This window comes from Gymnogyps californianus, chromosome Z (genome assembly GCF_018139145.2).
Source record: "Gymnogyps californianus isolate 813 chromosome Z, ASM1813914v2, whole genome shotgun sequence".
Classification (NCBI taxonomy): Eukaryota; Metazoa; Chordata; class Aves; order Accipitriformes; family Cathartidae; genus Gymnogyps; species Gymnogyps californianus.
In genome coordinates, this window is record NC_059500.1 from 19,391,974 (window position 1) to 19,409,379 (window position 17,406).

The 17,406-nt window shown below is 41.9% G+C and overlaps 1 protein-coding gene across 3 annotated transcripts; it reads right to left on the minus strand.

Moving 5' to 3' along the window:
- Positions 1 to 1,977: 1,977 nt before the first annotated feature.
- On the minus strand, positions 1,978 to 15,509 carry LOX (lysyl oxidase). 3 transcript variants are annotated; one of them, XM_050913407.1, is made up of 7 exons: positions 14,677 to 15,509; positions 14,060 to 14,168; positions 12,645 to 12,782; positions 10,180 to 10,336; positions 7,637 to 7,732; positions 7,382 to 7,497; positions 1,978 to 5,804 (listed from the first exon to the last, which is right to left on the minus strand). In XM_050913407.1, exons 1-7 carry the CDS (start codon positions 15,410 to 15,412, stop codon positions 5,798 to 5,800), a joined length of 1,359 nt encoding a protein of 452 aa, XP_050769364.1. In that variant the 5' UTR covers positions 15,413 to 15,509; the 3' UTR covers positions 1,978 to 5,797. The 3 variants fall into 3 exon arrangements, with proteins under 3 accessions (XP_050769364.1, XP_050769366.1, XP_050769365.1); XM_050913409.1 differs by lacking the exon at positions 1,978 to 5,804 and having other exon boundaries at positions 7,378 to 7,497; positions 14,677 to 14,921; positions 15,000 to 15,509; XM_050913408.1 differs by lacking the exon at positions 1,978 to 5,804 and having other exon boundaries at positions 7,378 to 7,497.
- Positions 15,510 to 17,406: the final 1,897 nt, after the last annotated feature.

A 17,406-nucleotide genomic window follows, 5' to 3' on the forward strand; every position in this document is an offset into this window, starting at 1 on the left:
AAGTGCTTTTTTGCATGTGCTTAGAGATCTGGGAGCATTAGTTTATCTTGGCATTTGAGCAAGTTTCTTACTCCATTCTTACAGCTGTAATTTGTGGCCATAGAATTCTTCCTGAAGGAAGCCCGACTTATCAAAACATCTCATTTTTCATCTTCAGAAACACTTCTGAGCTCTTACTTTAAAGAAAAGAACAAAGATAACATACACTGAACATGAGTGAGAGAAGATAGATTAGGTTACTGGCATGGCTTCATATTTTAATGAGTTACTACTACTTTTAGCTGGTGCTTAGTGACTCACCTGGATCGCAGCCTTAATCCACTATACAAACAAGTAGTGATGGTTGAGACTTGATAATATTTTTAATGTGCAACTGGGCAATTTTTTTGTGAACTGATAAACCCAATGAACTTGCCTGGAGGTTGTTGATAAAGTTCAGAACATTTTCTCCTCATTATAACAACATAATATTTTCAGTATATACATGATTTTAATATAACGTGTATCTGTAATACCGTTTAGACAGAGACCTCTCACAAAGTACATTATTTTTATAGTGATATGGGAATTTATTTCATTCTGTGATGATTAGATTTAAAAAACTTTGAGAACCATGCTTTCCAGTTCAGTACCATACCATAGAAGAAATGTTCAGTCAGGGTACGTACTGTCAGATACTACTAGACTGCTTCAGGTGCACAGTTTTTTCACTTCAGACTTACTGACAAAACAATCTCAGATTTTTCAGTATCTTTAAGAGAATCAATATTAGTTTAAATGTGATTTTTTTTTAAAGAAAGACAGAGGTACTATTGATAGCACCAGTTTGACGATTTCCAAACAGGCATAAATACTTCTCTCATCAGTTTTTATGGACTGATCAGATCCGGAGAAATCAAGCTTGAATGTAAATTCAGTTACAGCAACACTTTGTTAACTGAAAGTGTTGGGCTGCTAATTGTAGACTGGTGATAGATCATTTTGCAATACTAGGCAGCTGATCTAATGTGAAAATGAGATAGTAGAATAGCAGGTAAATATACCTGGAAACTAGGAGATGCTTTATTTTCAATAAATCTGAATATACTTTCTGCAATAACTGTATGCATTTTTGACTGCATTTTTGTATTTGCATGGATTCTGACAGACACCGAGTTCTGCACTCTAGGGATAGCACTTGCAGGAGTTCTGTTTGAAGCTCCTGCGTCTAATACATAGTAGTATAGGAATAATTTTGTTAAATTATAGAAACATCATCACAACATTGTTTATATCTGAAATAATTCTACATTTATTTTATGAATTTTAAAAGATACATCATTTTTGTCTCCATTTACTCAAAGCCAAGAGTGCCACTAGTTGCTAGTTAAGTGTTTGACAACCTCTTACTAGAGTGAACATTCCGAAGTTTTTAACCATGCTCTTCTGTATTAATCCCTCAGTGAAGGGACAAGAGATGCTTCACAATTCAGCCTATTTCATCAGTTCAGCATACGGATTGAAGAGGCAGCAGGACATTGATTTGTACTCAGAGAATGAAAGTAACAAAGGATAAAATGTTTTTGGAGTAACCGAGTGTTAAATGTGTTAGTCAATTTTCTAGAGTACGTAGACTTTCTACCATGGCCTGCTCAAATGTTCTTTCCATGAAAGTAAAGTTTTTGGGGCAGAAATTCTGAAAGTGGTTTCTAAGTTCCTGTTCCTACAGAGACAGCCGACATGGTAAGGAAATCTTGTATCCAGATGAACCATACCTCATCCTGTTATGCCTTTACGTGTTAAGCCTTTGTGTAGTGTGAGAGGTAATTTATCATGCCTTACAACTTTATTGTTTCTAACTTCTGACATTTTTTCTGAGACCATGTCAGCATGACAGAATCTTCCTTGTTTTCATATAGATATAACAACTTTAACTGAAGCTTTCTCACTGAGAGAGGGATCTGGCCTATGCATTAAGTATAACACTTCGACAAGTAGAACGCTTGAAACATTTTATTCAAGTCATTTTCACATAAACTTGCAACCATAATACGGGCATGTAACACAAGAATATGAAAGTGCAATGAAGAATACAAAGCTAGTGCCTGAATATTATAAATTAGAGCTCTTCAGATAAAGATGCAAAGTTATTGAAATTAAGACCTTTGGAAGAAAAGTGAAGGAAATAATGAAAAACCTTCAAAAAAGTTGCAAAAACAAGTGGCATTTCACTGTATCTGTAGCATTTAGTTGCATAATAAAAACCTCCCAATAACATACTCTTTGGTTTTAATTCAAGTTAAAATCTTTCAGCACCTTTTAGGATTTGGAGAAAATGAAAATGCCTTATTGGCATAAATGTGAGACACAGGATAAACCACCTTTCAGTGTCTCATTTATGAAATTCACCCTGCTGGTTTTGAATGAGTACACTACAAACAATGTGTGAATGACTATAGGAAGGTATGTTTGGTGTTTGTACTCATTCGACACTGCATAGTAAACTTTGGAGCAGAGAGAAAATGAGTAGACTTTTACTAACACAAAAACATCATCTGCACAATATGTTGGTTCCATTGGTGACCAATCTGTCATTTTTGTTACACTTTTGTCTAGAAATATGCAAATACCAAATGTATTTCAGGATTAAAAAAAATACGTAACAAACCCCTTCTGTAATGAGCCTGACATACAATATGTTCCTTATGTGCAATTTTTATCTAAAGATCTGAAATGTGGGAGGTAATTGCTTCACACACATTTTTATGATTTGGGTTTTCAAAGGAAATTTGAGACTGCAAGACAGCAAATTCATACTAGAATTCTCACAAAATTTAAATCTGATTTTGCTCCCACTGAGACCAATGGCAAGATGCCTTTCAAAGATGATGGGAATAAGGCCAATGTCTGGTAAAAAGGATTCCAAAATATAATTTGCTGTATAAAATAAGCTTTTATCAAAACAGTTTTTGTAAATGTTTTTCAACAAAAATGCACGTAATCCCGTAAATATATTCCAGTATGAAAAAAGTAAGTTAAGGTGTCTGGGTCAAAACTGCAGAGCCAAGATACTGAAAATACTGGTTGGCACTCCCCTATTTAGAACTACTTCTACACATGCTATATAATAAACTCTTCTACTGTGTTGTGATTACTAGTTAAACAGGGGAAGTTAAAGTCACATTCCTTCATTTTTTTTAATCCTAAAATCCCTTGTTTTTCTAAATAGACTGTTCATGTTATCTTAGGCAATTTTTGTGCTATTGTACATCACTGTCATGTTGCTTAACACACATTTCAAAACAAATACAATATTTTGCTACGGAAAAAAAAGCTACGTTTTTGTAGCTACAATATCCCCAATATTCAAAGTTATGGCGTTCAACACCTTTCCGAACCAGGCCGTTCCCACTGAAAGGACTATGGCCAGTGTTACAACTTGTTCCACCTACACAGATGCTCAAGGTCCTCTGGCTCCTTGCTGACTTCAGTGGAGTTCTGCAAGTAGTTTGGGTATAGACATGTGAGCAGGTTACTGCCTCATAAGCCGAGGGATAAACTCAGTTTCTGTGGCTGCTCTGTGTCCAGTTAGTGCTCTCTTATCCCACATTCAGCATCCGGCACAACGAGGTACGAGCACACAACCTCTTGCCAGGAAGCAGCCCGTGCCCACAGCCTAGCTTCCATTACAGTAGCTTTTGTGTCCATTGCCCAAGCTGCTATCAGGACTTTCACCCCAATTGTGACCTAAGTCTATAGAAAGGTGAATGCACTTGCAGCCCTTAATACCTCTTAATCTTAAAAACTCTTTGGGCTGAGATTTCAGAAGCCTAGACTTTAAACAGACCCTCATTTTTGCAGACACATGTAATAAATGGCTAATAAATCTAGTTTCCAAATTTTGCTTCTGTTTGTTGCCCATACTGGTGACTGATTGCTAAAATGGATCTCTCAGCAAACAAAAAGGGACCTGCAGGTATAAATGGTATTCATTCTGCACCCACTCCCAATGTTCGGTAGTAATCACGGGGTTGCTGGTTCTTACATTCTTTTTAAGCATACATACTAGTTGTGCAAATTTGTAACCAAGATATGATTAAGGTGGAAATACTTTATAATCGTGAAATAAGCTTAAATATACGTAGTAAAAAACAAGTTGATCCTTAAAGGGTATTACGATTATTCATAAAACTTCCACATTAAATCCATAGGGTTCTATTGCATAAAATACTTCCAAATACTGCCTGAAGTATTCTCAACAGTGATAATAAAACCTCTCCATACTCCTCAGATCTTTCATTTTTTTAACTATACTGAATAGCACATGTATTTTTCAATTTTTTTTTAAAAGAGATTGAGCTTTCCATGTTTAATTAGGTGTTTTGAACTGCTGATTAAACTTAACCAATACCAATCAATATTTCTAGGTCCCTTTGTTTCAAAAGTAGATCCTTCATTTTACATGATCAGAAATCTTCTGAAAAAAACGCCAGATCCCCTTGTGATATGTTATTTCACAGTTTAAAAACAAAATCACAGCTACTGTAGCTTACAGCAGGGTGCACTGCAAAAGCAAAATAATTTGGGGATGGGAGGAGGAGTGGTGTACCCAGCACCAGTTAAGCAGTTCAGCAAAAACTTTAATTTGGGCTGGAATTTTTTCCCCTTAACAATGTTGTATTTGGTTCCTGAACAGCCTAAAGTAGGATGTTAAATATGTTGACTTTTGTTCTCCCTCTATATATAGTATATTTTCAAATTCATTGTTTGAATACTGAGATATACATTTTAAAAGTCAAATACAGTACTTAAGGGGGAAGCAGGTAGTAGGCTTTTTCACGATAAAAATACTTCGTTAGAGATTCTGACCTACTTCTGTTTGTGGTGCCACCTGAGTTAATTGCCTGTATTATTTTGATGGTTAACCTGTTCAAGTTGGATGTTTTTCACACATGACTACATCAGGGACTCTTCATCATCTCCAAGAGCCCTTTTCTTGACAGGTATTTATTTTTATCCACATTAAGTTTGCAGAAGTCTTTTAAAAGCCCCACCTTGAAAAATCTCTTGAACATAGAAAGGTGGATAAGTTCTTTAATTCGTTTCCACAGATGAAAGGTTTCTTTCAAAACCCCATCTGTTTTTTACTTAAGAAAATGGAAAAACTTCTAATGTATTAAAAATGTAAACATAACTTTTCTTGCAGGGGTATAACTGATATATATATATATATGTATTTGTCTGCTATATGTTAATATTCCTTGAAAACTGAACATACTTTTCTCATTCATATCAACGTGTCCTAGCAAGTTTTATTTTAATGGTACTGTAGCATTACTCTTAAGCTGGTTTTCATTCTGGTATTTTCTGAGATAGCTGACATTAGTACTTTCTATTGCATTTTATTTAATTCATTTTACATAAATTTTTGCTACCTTTTAAAATGTGTTCAACTCATTCACCAGTAATATTCCCACTGAAGTCTATTATCACCTAAACTCCAAATTTTCAGAGTTAAGGAATGCTCATGTTTTTATGAATGAGTTAGATTTTCAAAATGTAAAGTATCTGTGCATCAATCACCAGTTCCACACGTTTCAATAGTAATAAAAGTAATGCCAATTTAAATGTTCAAAATCCAGTTACAGATTTGGTTGAGAAGCAGCTGAAGTGCTTCAAAATCACATAAGGTGTGTGGGTGTATGTGTGTATGTTCTGTAGTTTTGCTTCTATAGTGTTTACATCCTATTGAAGTTTATATAATGATACTTCAGTTCAAAACATTTGGCACCGTCTCATCCATTTTCTTGCATCTTTCTCAGTATCTGTTGAAAGAAAAGAAACAATGTTATGCAGATAACCAAGCAGATACAAAAAGAGTATCTGCTAAATACCCATTTGTCAGCTTGAAGGCGCAGGTCAACAAACCATAACAGAAATTTTCTTTCCTCACCCTGCATGAATGTATTTACTTGATAACATTTACAGAGGCAAGATGGGGAGACTAAAAGTTAAAGGCATGAAGAATAAATTTCCCTTCCACGTGAATGTGAGCAGAAACAGTGTTCCTAGAAGTATCAATTAGCAGTCCTGTTAACAGAGAAATGCTTTAAAAGCTCCTGCCACAGGTCTGCCAAAAATAATTGCTCCTGACCTGCAGGATGCCTGTTGTTCTTTTTCCTCTGTTTCCTGCAAGTCTGACCACCACACGGTGAGAACAAATTGAGGATTTTGCTGAAGCCATTTAACTTGCCACGTTTATGACCAAAGTGTGATTATAAATACAGATCTCCACACTGGTGTGAAAAAATGTTTCTCATTTTAGCCTCATTTAATTACTGGTTTCCTAATACAAGGTAAGGAATGAATATTTTAAAGGCTAATTGAGCAATAGTCACATTAATTCAGTATGTTTCTTTCACTGATGCTGTTATAGCAGACTACGCTGGTCATTTATTTTACTTTTTGTTTACGGCTCTGCTGGAATTTCTCTCACATGAACCTCTATACGATGTTAATACTCACTCCTTATGCAATCCAAATGAAACCACTTGATAAATGTTTTGTATCAGCAACTACTACATTATCCTGAGAACTGCTTACCTCTGTGTTAGAGAAGACTGATTGTGTGCGTGTTTCATGGATACTAAGCTACAGTATATCTATCGTGCAAACATTAATTAAATGAATTTGCCTTTTTGGAGGAAAAAAAACCCGCATAATTGTGGCATTGTTTAAACTTTTAAAGAACTAAACTGTAAAGGGAGTGTGTCTGGAAGAACCGTTTCAGGGAGGATGGCTGCTGTGTTTGTGTCAGCAGCAGCTGCAAAGTAACATACATGTGTGGGATTTTGCAGAATGTTTTAAGAGCTCTGTAAGTGCTCAGCAGTTCTGTGTGGATGCTATAAATGGGTACTGAATGAGCACAGAAAGGTTTTAGTGCAAATACAAAGAAGGCATGAGCCAGAGGTAGTTATCTAGGAGCCCAGACAGTAGCAGCAATTTTGAAAGTGCTATATATCCAATGGCACGATTGCAAGAGCAAAATTCTCACATGATTTTTTTTCAAGACTAAATAATTTTTAAAAATCAGTGCTAGCCTTACGGAAATAGTTTAATTACCAGAGGTCAAGATTTGAAAGCTACGCAGTTATCAACAGCAAAGCAACTGTTCCCATCATTCCTGCCAAAAAAGACCTTTGAAAAGTACCATCTGAATTTTGAATTAACACACTAGATCCTGAAACCCAAGAAACAACATACTGAAGAAACTGGTATCACTAGAATTAATGGTGGGAGTTATTTTTTCAATATGGAGTAAATCTCTAAGCTTTATAAATCTGTTTGTCAACTTTAGTACTATGAATATAAAACAGTTGCAAAGACAAAGGAATGTACTTACGGTGAAATTGTACAGCCAGAGGCATACGCATGGTGGCCTGTATAGCGTATATCGCAGCGTACTATATTGTTGGAGTAATCGGACTCAGGCACCAAGTAGCTGGGGTTTACACTCACCTTAAGGGGAGAAAACACAGTGTTATCTACTTCCAGGTTTGAGTTGATAACTTACATTCAAAAGGACATATGCATATGATTTGCTTCTTTACAAAACAACAAAAAAACCACCAAACCTCCCCACTCCCAATACCCTTACCTTCAGAATGTAATTTCCAGGTTTTACATCTGTAATATCAATCCACTGGCAATCTATATCAGCATTATAAGTGTCGTAGCAGCCAGGGCTCAGTCCCTTAAAAATGAAGTTAAGATGGATGTCAAAAAATCATTAGGAATAGTAACATTCTAGACATTAGGGACACTCAGACTGAAGTTCACTTAACCATCACATTTCACTAAGAAAATTACCTCAGGAAATGAGGTTTATTTTTTCTTGGCATTTTATTTGAATATCTAAACTAGAACACCTAAGTCTAACATATCACTTTTACAGACAGCACTGTATTACTACTGCATAAGAAACACCTATACTATTGATAGTAGTTCATCTGTGAGATACCTGTATTTTATTTGTATTTTATTATCACTTGTTACACCTTTTCTGTAAATATTGTTGATGCTGTTACTCACTGTTCTTTACAAAAGGTGAGAATAAAGTCAAAACAGACCAAAGACTGGACCTACATATCTGTAAATCTCAAGTAAATAGCTTCCGAGGTCCTTGAGTACAAACTTGATCACCATGTTGAAACCTGTCTCTACCCTTAGGAATGATGCAACTTTTTGCTATAGATGTACTCTGCCAAAGTGCCATCTTTGAATAGTAGAGTCTAGGGCCATTTTCACATTGAGTTTTGCATGGAAATGACATCTCTTCAGGCAAATAGTGACACAAGAATCTGAGAGAACTGAAAATGTAGCCTTTCTTCCAGAGGAATCTTTTCTGAAAACTTCTTTGCTGTGAGGAACATTAGTAAGAATCTCCATATATGAATATACCAGTGATTCAAATCTGGTGTCTTTAACCATGGCCGATACAGATTGCTCTAGGCAAAGCCGATCCATTCTGGCGACACAAAGAGTGCACAAAACCCAAGTCCTGCAGGAATTCCCTCTTGACCCAGCTGGTGATCAGCTCAGACTCCCGCATGTATGTGCCAAGTCTGAGGCTGGAGGAAAGTTTTACAGTCCAATTACAAAGCCCTGAAATATGGGCTTCCAGTGGAAACGCTGACACAGCCATGATTCTAGTGACACAAATACTCCAGCTGTAAAATATGTATGTTGCTTAGTTAGATGTCATAGTCTAGAGAAGGAGAAAAGATATTTATAAAACCTCTTCAAAGCCTTTATGTATTGCAGATCATTCGTTATATTTAAAATTCAAATGTGGACACGTCAGCCAGTGAAGCATAGCTGTCATTTCTCTGTGATAAAATAACTACCTCCTAGATTAAAAACTGCAGAATATGGGATACAAGTTTATGTATACATATGGCCACACTGAGTTAAACCACAGATCCATGAAGCTCAGTGTCATGTCTCTGACAGTGGTCAGCAGCAGATGCTTGAGGAGGAAAGAACATAAGAAATGGGATATGTAGTGTCCTTTACCCAGAAAAATTCCTTCCAACAGGCATTTAACTGTAGTTAAGACATGGGGTACCATCAGATTTTTGTGTTTAATAGCCTCCATTACTTTGTCCAAAACTTTTTTGAACCCATGTAGATATTTTTGATCTCTGCAACATCCTATGGCAAGGAATTTAACACTTTATTAATGTGTTAAAAGAGCACTCCTCTGTTTTAAAGCTGTTGTCTGACAGTTCTTTTGGATTTCCATAAATTCTTGTACTGTGAGAAACAGCGAGTATCAACAATTTCCTCTTTCCATCCAGGACTACTCAATATTTGGTATTATTTCTGGTATTCCAAATGGAATAGTCTATGAAATCTGTTAGTGTGGTAGCCATACTACACTGCTGATCATCCTTGTTCTCCTGGGGTTGGTTGGTTTGGTTTTTTAAGCTTTTCTGTAGCAGTTTTGAGAGGTGGTGACCAGAACTCCATGCAATATTCAAGGTAGAAGTCTATCATGGATTTCCGTAATATCATAATGCTACAATGCCATTTTTCATCTGTTCCCTTAATAAGCCCCAACACTTTGCTTTACATTCGTATATGACCCATCACAATGTTGACATGGCTGCCATTCTCTTTAACAGCCTTCTATACATGCATAAAACTATGCTGTAAGTTTTCTGTGTTGGACTGCCAGCCGGTAGCTATAGGTATTAAGGGAATTCAGCACCTTGCAGCTTCATGCTCTGCAAGGGAGAAAATACTAGCTATGAACTCTGGGACCAGCCAAGGACATCACCGAGCAGTTTGTGGGGGATGAACACTGGAAACAACTTCTTTACTGACTCTGTCTTGAGTTCCCTTTAGCTCGCTTGACCAGTCCTGTAACCACAAGAACTTGTGGTGTGTTTTAATGTAGTTCAGTTACCAGTGATGCTAGGCTAACGAGTGTCCCTGTATTTTAACAAGACACCCACATGTGGCAGCACCTGGGTAAATTATAAGTCTCCAAGTTGCTATCCTGGCCTCTATGATGGAGAATTTCAGACCTAGTTAGGGCATCCGATAATTTAGGGCATCAGATCATTGGTAGAAAAAATATCCAAAGATAAATTAGAGGGGGAAAAGAAACTTGGTTGTCTCCGAACCAACTCTTACCTGCGTATGCGCTGTACATGCGTACCGTCTATAATATCCATAATCACAGGAGGTATCTTCAAGACAGAAACTTGCTTTGTGTCCTTCAGCAACTTTTCTGTGTGAGCTTGCATCCAACAAGTCATAGTGGCTGAATTCATCCATGCTGTGATAATGTCTGTTAAACCATAGATACATTATTAAAGATGGATCAATCTTGTCAATAACATTTTAGCATATTCCTATTTGATCTACCTTCTGTTAGATCTGGCCAAATTTTATTTATTACACAGAACTTGTGTGTTAGTACACTGTCCTATTACTGGCCATTCAATTAAGTTTTATTTTCATTATTCTAATTTTCAATGACTATAAAAATGCCATCTTCTATAAATAAATAATAGATTTTAATTTGCTAAGGGAAAGGCTCCATAGCAGCACTGTTTTTCCAAACTTTCCTGTTTTAGCTCTTTTCCAATAACAATAGCAAATGTTAAGTAGTTCATATTTGAATTGTACATCTTATAACTGCCTTTAGCCAGAGTTTCGCTAGGAATGCTTACCTTACATACTATAAATTCCAGGAAAATTTGCTACTTGCTAGCAAAACCCCAACAATTTACTTTCACATTTCCATGGCCCTCAATCAATGTAACACATTCATAACATTGGTGAAAACAAAATCTGCATAAAGAAATCAGCTTCTGTGTAGTGGCAATGCAGATCTTGTCCAATGTCAACAATTTTTGTAGTCTACACTTAATGTAGTCTCTATTTCAAAAGTGTGTATGCTTTTGATCTGGGCACAGTGATGCATTTTTCTTGCTGTCACACAAAGCGAGTTCTAGCTCTTATTGTGGACTTGAACACCTATTATTCCTGTAATTTCACTTTTTCCAAACACGTGGAACTTGTACTATCTACCTGCACTTCGTCTGTGCAGCATTTCGCTGCTGTTACTTAAGAATTCTTTCAGCTCAAGAGGTATATGAAAAAGATACAATTAAACAGAATTAAAACATATTGTTAAAACGAAGAGGAGCACACAAGTCTCACAAGCATGCATGTCAAGAACACTAAAACTGGTCCACAGATGATGATGACTAACACTGAAATCTGATGGCTAGCCAAACTAATTGGCAGTTATAGTTCATTTCCAAATAAGCTTGTTTCACTGTCATGGAAATGATCACGAGAAATGCATTTTTTTTGTAGGCAATGTATTTTCTGTCCAAGAACTGAATCAACATCAGAGACATTTTGCATCTGGATAGCGATAGCTGAGCTATTGTGGCAGAGTAAGAAACTGCTTTTCTACAAATGGAAGATTTCAGTTGCTCTCTATCCATTTCATCCATTTATCAAGTTTGTAAGCACCAGGGTTGGAGGTTTTTTGGTGCTGGTGGTGGTTTTTTTCCAGGAGTGGGAGCTAACTAAAGCATTCATGGAGGCTTTTTTTGTTTAGTTTGATTTAGTTTTAGCTTTTTAAACCTTATGACATTTATAAACTAGTAATATCAGTCTTTTTTTGAAAGAATTTGTTCTAATGATACTGATCTTTCATTCAAAGCTTAAAGCCTCTGAAGCTAGAGAGAAATATTCCATTGACTCCAGAGGCCTTTAGATCAAGCCCACATTACATATTATTTTTTTAATAGACTAATATTAAGTTATCATTTATGTACCTGTAACAGCAGAATTGTATTTTAAATAAGATGGAGGTAAGGTAAGCTTTCTAGTATTTTACAATTGGTCCTGCTATGAAACAGTGAAAATTGGAAAAAACCTGCAAACTGTTGCATGTGAATTTTCTGAAAAGGTACAAGTTTGCAGTGTTACCTGCTCCCAAAATGTTGAAAATGTTCTACCACATTTGCCTTGCCATGTTTCCAGCAATTTTGCCATTTCTAGAGCAATGCTGCTATGTGAAAGTATCATGATATGTTAAGGATATTGATAATGGGATCAGTCAACTCATTATCTTCTCTTTCCCATATTGACCAGACCGTTCCTTGTCAAGAACTAACCCATGAAATTCAGGTCAAGAAGTATGGGTCAATGTTTACAATGATGTATTACAGGGAACATGCTAGTAAATGTACATTTTAGAGTTTCCACAGTTATTTTAACATGATTGGGACTTTTATTTACTGGTTCCACTTAAATGTAACTGGACTATAACCTATGTAAAATATACTTAAAGGGAGAAGGTGCCACTGTCAAAACTGATTTGAGACTTGTATTTATAATGAATTTATACTTGTAAGAGTTTTATACTTATAGATAAGCTTTATATCCATTTTGGTTTCATGTGGCTATGTAAAGAGTAATTACCACTACCATAAAATTAATCAGACAGTAAAAGGCTGAAGTTTCCCCATGGCTTCCCCCCACTTCACTGCAGTTTTAGAAAATGTCACCCTGTAAGTGACAATTTGTTAGCGAGAAAGATAATTAGAAGGTACCATACTGAGCACTTCACTCACTGGTGACAGCTGTGCCACTCCCATGAGTAACGGGGTCTGCTGGGCAGAAAATCTGACGTGCCTTGATTTTTCACTCTTTGGGGGAATCTCAGGAGCACCCGATTGTCATAGTCTCTAACATCTGCTCGATAAGCTGAACTGTAATAATGCAAAAAAGAGTCGTAAGTATATGCAAGAAACACTTTAAAAAACACTTTATATTGTCTCAGAAGTAACTAATAGCATAGATCTTTTCAGCCCCCTTAAAGCTTATGCATTAGAGACGCACAAGAATTCCACATGGTGTGTGTGCTCAGAAGTGCCTGGTGTCAGACCAAGACCTGAGTAAGATTCAGATCTGCTTCTAGTAATATGAACAGGAGTTTGACCACTGACTCTCTGCCTCCGTCTCTGAAGCAGATCACCGCTTAGCTGTAAAATTACTCTGGTACCAACAATACAATTTCATTAGTTGCTGTGAACCAAAATAACTCACTGTGTATGTAAGATCACACAACAGATGTTTGTTTCTGTTGTAAAAAAAATGAATATATGCCTCAGGCTATATCTTCCTATTTCATACAGCTATTATCTACAGTCTTTTAAATACTGGAATATTTTAATCAATTGATAGCCAGCAAGAACATTTCAATTAGTCTTCACTGTAAAGTTAGCATAAAAAATACTGCTTCTTATGCCATGTTGTCTTTTTCCAGCAAGGGAAGAAAGAGCATGACCCTGGAAACAATCTGACATCAATTAATGATGCTGGTAAAAAAATAAACCTGTTTTGCATGATAAGGTATCAAACAAGTTAAAATGGTTAAAAACAGCCATGTTGATTTCTTTCCAAACAAAACAGGAAAAATCCCCCTTTGCCAACTGCACAGGACCTAACTCCAGAGCAAAGCTGTTATTTCAACCTGTTAAAAGACTTTGAAACACTTTTCAGGGAGATTTTAGTCTTAAGAGACATTACAAGGCACAGGCCCAGAAACAATTAGCATGTTATAATTTTAAAAGTAACTTCTGATGGTTAAGAATAGGGTTGGTTTTTTTTTAAATGGAGTAGAATATGATCTGGTTGGATTAGAGCAGGGAGGTGAAAATCACCAGGTTTTTTAGGTGCCTCTATTTTGCAAAATTCAGGTACGTTCGATATCTGGGAGCCTGATAATAGAAATGTGCAATATAACTTTTCACAAAATGTAGGTTCTTCAAAGCATCTGTAGTTTGTCTCTCTAATATGGCGGTATTGTTTCCTTATGTGCACACCCTACCATCTGCCACAGAAGAAGGTTACAAACTGGGCTGTGTTTACTCAGGCCCTCCGGCCTCGCTTTCCTCCACTCTTCACGCTGTCCTCAGGTACTCTGCGGTGGGCGCAGGAGCACAAGAACCCACAGTGAACAGGCAAAAGCCGGGGTGATGCCTACCTTGCCAGGCAGTTCTCCTCGGCTGCACATCTCAAGTTATACATGGACATCCTTTGGACATATGTGGACGCCTGGATGTAATAGGGATCCGGGACTAAGTCAGGGAGACCTGCAGTTCATCAAACCAACCACATAACAGCAAGATCAACCCAGGACACGTCTGCAAATACTTGGCTTCCGTCCCAATCGTTAGGAGCCGCCGTTTTGCTACGGACCCCTGCCCCCCCCCCCCCCCCCCCCCCCCCCATTAAACGCGCTCTCCCTTTTGCGCAGGCCCTTCGGCTCTTCTCAAAGACCGCATCACAAGCACGACGCCCGCAGCCCCGCGGTGGGCTTCCCGCCGTGCCCCCCCAGCTCGCCCCCCCCCCCCCAGCCGCGGGGACTGCCGCCCACCGGGCTTCCCGCGGGCCGGGAGCCGTGCAAACGCCCGCCCGGTCAGGTTTTGCCCCGAGCGAGGGGCAGGCAGGGCCGCCGACCCCCGCACCGCATCCCGTCGGGACGCGCCGCGCTGGCACCGGCGTGCGCGGGAGCGAGCGGGGCGGCGCGGCGTGGCCGGGGCCGGCGGGAGGGGAGGGGAGGGACGGGACGGGACGGGACGGTGAAAGGAGGGATCTTACCATACTGGAAGTAGCCGGTCCCATAGCCAGGCCTGTACCTGCTGCCCTGGCGGGGCCTCTCGTAGGTGTCGTAGTAGTTGTAATAGGGGTTATCGTCCGTGTACTTGTAGGGGTTGTAGGGGTCGTCGCCTACCATGACATCTTCCCGCCCGGGTCTGAAGCTGCTGAGGGGCGGCAGGCCGCCGGCCCCGGTGCTGCTCCCGTTGCCGTCGGTGCCGGTGCCGCCGGCGGGGCTGGTGGGGGCGCTGGGTCGCGACGCCCCCGAGGAGGCGCTCCTGGCCGCCCCGGAGGCCGCGGGGGTGGCGGCCCCCTGGCTCCGCTGCCCGGCGGCGGTGCGACCCCCGGAGGGAGGCTGGTAGCCGGCCTGGAACCAGTGCCGTGCGCCGGAGCCCCCCCGGCTGCCGGCGGCGGGCGGGGGCTGCGCGGCGGCGGTGGCGGCGGCGTCTCGGGCGGCGGCTCTCCGCGGCAGCGTGCCGTTGTTCCGCAGCAGCAGGATGGGGCTGCCCGCCGCCTCCGCCGCCTGCCTGCGCCGGGGGGGCTGGTACTGGGAGCCGAGGCTGAGCAGGCTGTACACCTGCCCGTTGTTCTCCCACTGGATCCGCTGCCTCCAGGCGGCGGGGGGCGGCGGGGGGTCGCGGCGCGGCGGCGGCTGCTGGCAGCCGGCGGGCCACAGGCAGCTCCAGTAGATGCACGCGTGGAGCTGGGCGAGCAGGAGCCCCGGCGGCGCGAAATGCATCTTCTCCTCTTTTCCTGGGTGCCGGCGGGGGAGAGAAACGGGCGAAACCGGGGGGCGAGCGGAGAGCGAGGGGCGCCTTCCTGCCCGAGATGGGGCGGGGGGGGGGGGGGGTGCGGGGAGGCCGCGGGGTGCGGGCTGCGCCTCTGGAAGGGTTAGGCGGGCAGCGGGGTCTCAGGCGCGGCGGCACCCGGGCGGTGCCATCGGGCAGGTCGGGCCGTCGGGAAGGAAACCCGGCCCGGTGGAGGCGGCGGCAGTGGCTTTTCTTCTCCCCGGTATTTATAGGCGAGGGGATGCGAATGGGAGCCGGAGCAAACAATCAGCCTCTCATCGTCCTCCGGCCCGCGCTGGTGTCTGGAGCGAGGGAAGGAGGAGGAGGAGGAGAGACCAGGGACTTTAAACTTGCTGGCACGCTCGCAAAGTTACACAAGCCCCGCTGGCTGGGCTGGCTGCGCCCCCGCCATTTGTTCACGTAATGCGGCTGGAAACGTGCGGCCCTGACAGTTCCCCCACGGCCGCCCCCGCCCGCCGCCGCCGCCGCCCCCACCGCCCACCCCGGGCGGGGGCGGCCGGGGGGGGGGGGGGGGGGGCGGGGCGGCGAGGGCCGGCGCGGCGGCGGGCGCTCCGCATCCTCCCTCCCTGCCTCCCTGCCTGCCTCCTTCGCTCCCTCCCTGCCTGCCTGCCCGCCCGCCTGCCTCCCCCCGCGCCCCGAGCCCCGAGCCGCGCCGAGCCTGCGGCGGGCGGGCGCGCTCAGACACACGTAGGCTGCCAGAGTATGCCGTGGGGCAGCGCCAAAGTATGCAAAGGAAAAATGCTATTAGCTCATCAGCGCTGGAGAGACTAGAAACGGGGTGGCGGGGAGGGGGAAGGGGCCGCTAGCGAGAGAGGAAACATGTTTCTGGAAAATGTGCTGGCCGGCATATCTCCCGGGCTGGAGCAGCTCCTGGGGACCTTCGTCTCAGCGCTGAGTAACAGTCGGATCCCCTTAATGACCTCTTAATTAGGAGAAAACCTCCATCAAATAAACTCTTGACTATTGACTTTTGGGTTTTCTGCGTGTGAGTCACACGAGAAGTATACTGGCGGTGCTCCTCCCGGAGTAAGTTTTCATTGAAAAGTGAAATTTCACATGGGAGAGGCTTAGCCCCGTCACCAGAACAAATAAACCTGGCTCGGGCAGCGTCTCCCCAAAACCGTGCTGGAGAAGACGAGCAGGCCGTGGCCCGAAAGCCTCTCCTTCCCTTCCTGCTTTTACAAAAGTTCATCAACGCTGTGTTTTGATAAGTCCAATCACCCAGCGAGGCAAACGAATCAAGGTCCGTGGATTTCAGCCAAAACTTCCTTTGGGTGTATTTTTCCAAGGGCTGTTTGCTTATGAATCCTTGCAAAGGAATGGAGGAGAATACACAAAAGTTCTCCTTCACGAGAAGTTTGATGGTGAGGATATTTCTTAAGTGATTCCTGTCAAAGGCGATCAGCCGAGGCTGGAAGTTTTTACCCTACTGAGGTAGGTGCAAGGCACCTTCCCGCCGCTGCTGGCTTCCCCAGGTCAGGGTAACAGTCTACACACTACCGGCCAGGCAGATATTTGCCACTGCATTTTGATGTTCTTGATACCGTTCTCCTGTTGGTTTTTGTATTGTAGTTTATTTTGATTGCATATTACTTCAAATGGTTCACACAATAATGGAAATCCTGCAAAAAGGAGTCCTGTGTTGTGGCTGCGGTGGATTGTGAATGCTGATTTACACAGCTCCCCAATTATGAGGAGTAGTACTTAGCTTTAAAGTAGCTCGTTATAGCCCCTGAAATCAGCGTGGCCATCTTAGGCACCAAAGTTACCCCTTTGGACAGCAGGGTCAGAGGCTGTGACCAGTGCCTGGTGTCGGCTGCTCACCAAGCCAGGTTTGCTTGCTCTGCCCTTGATCTCGGGAGACCTGGTGCTGCAGACAAGTCTGCAGCCTAGTGGACTTACTTAAGCACTGTTCACTTCCCTG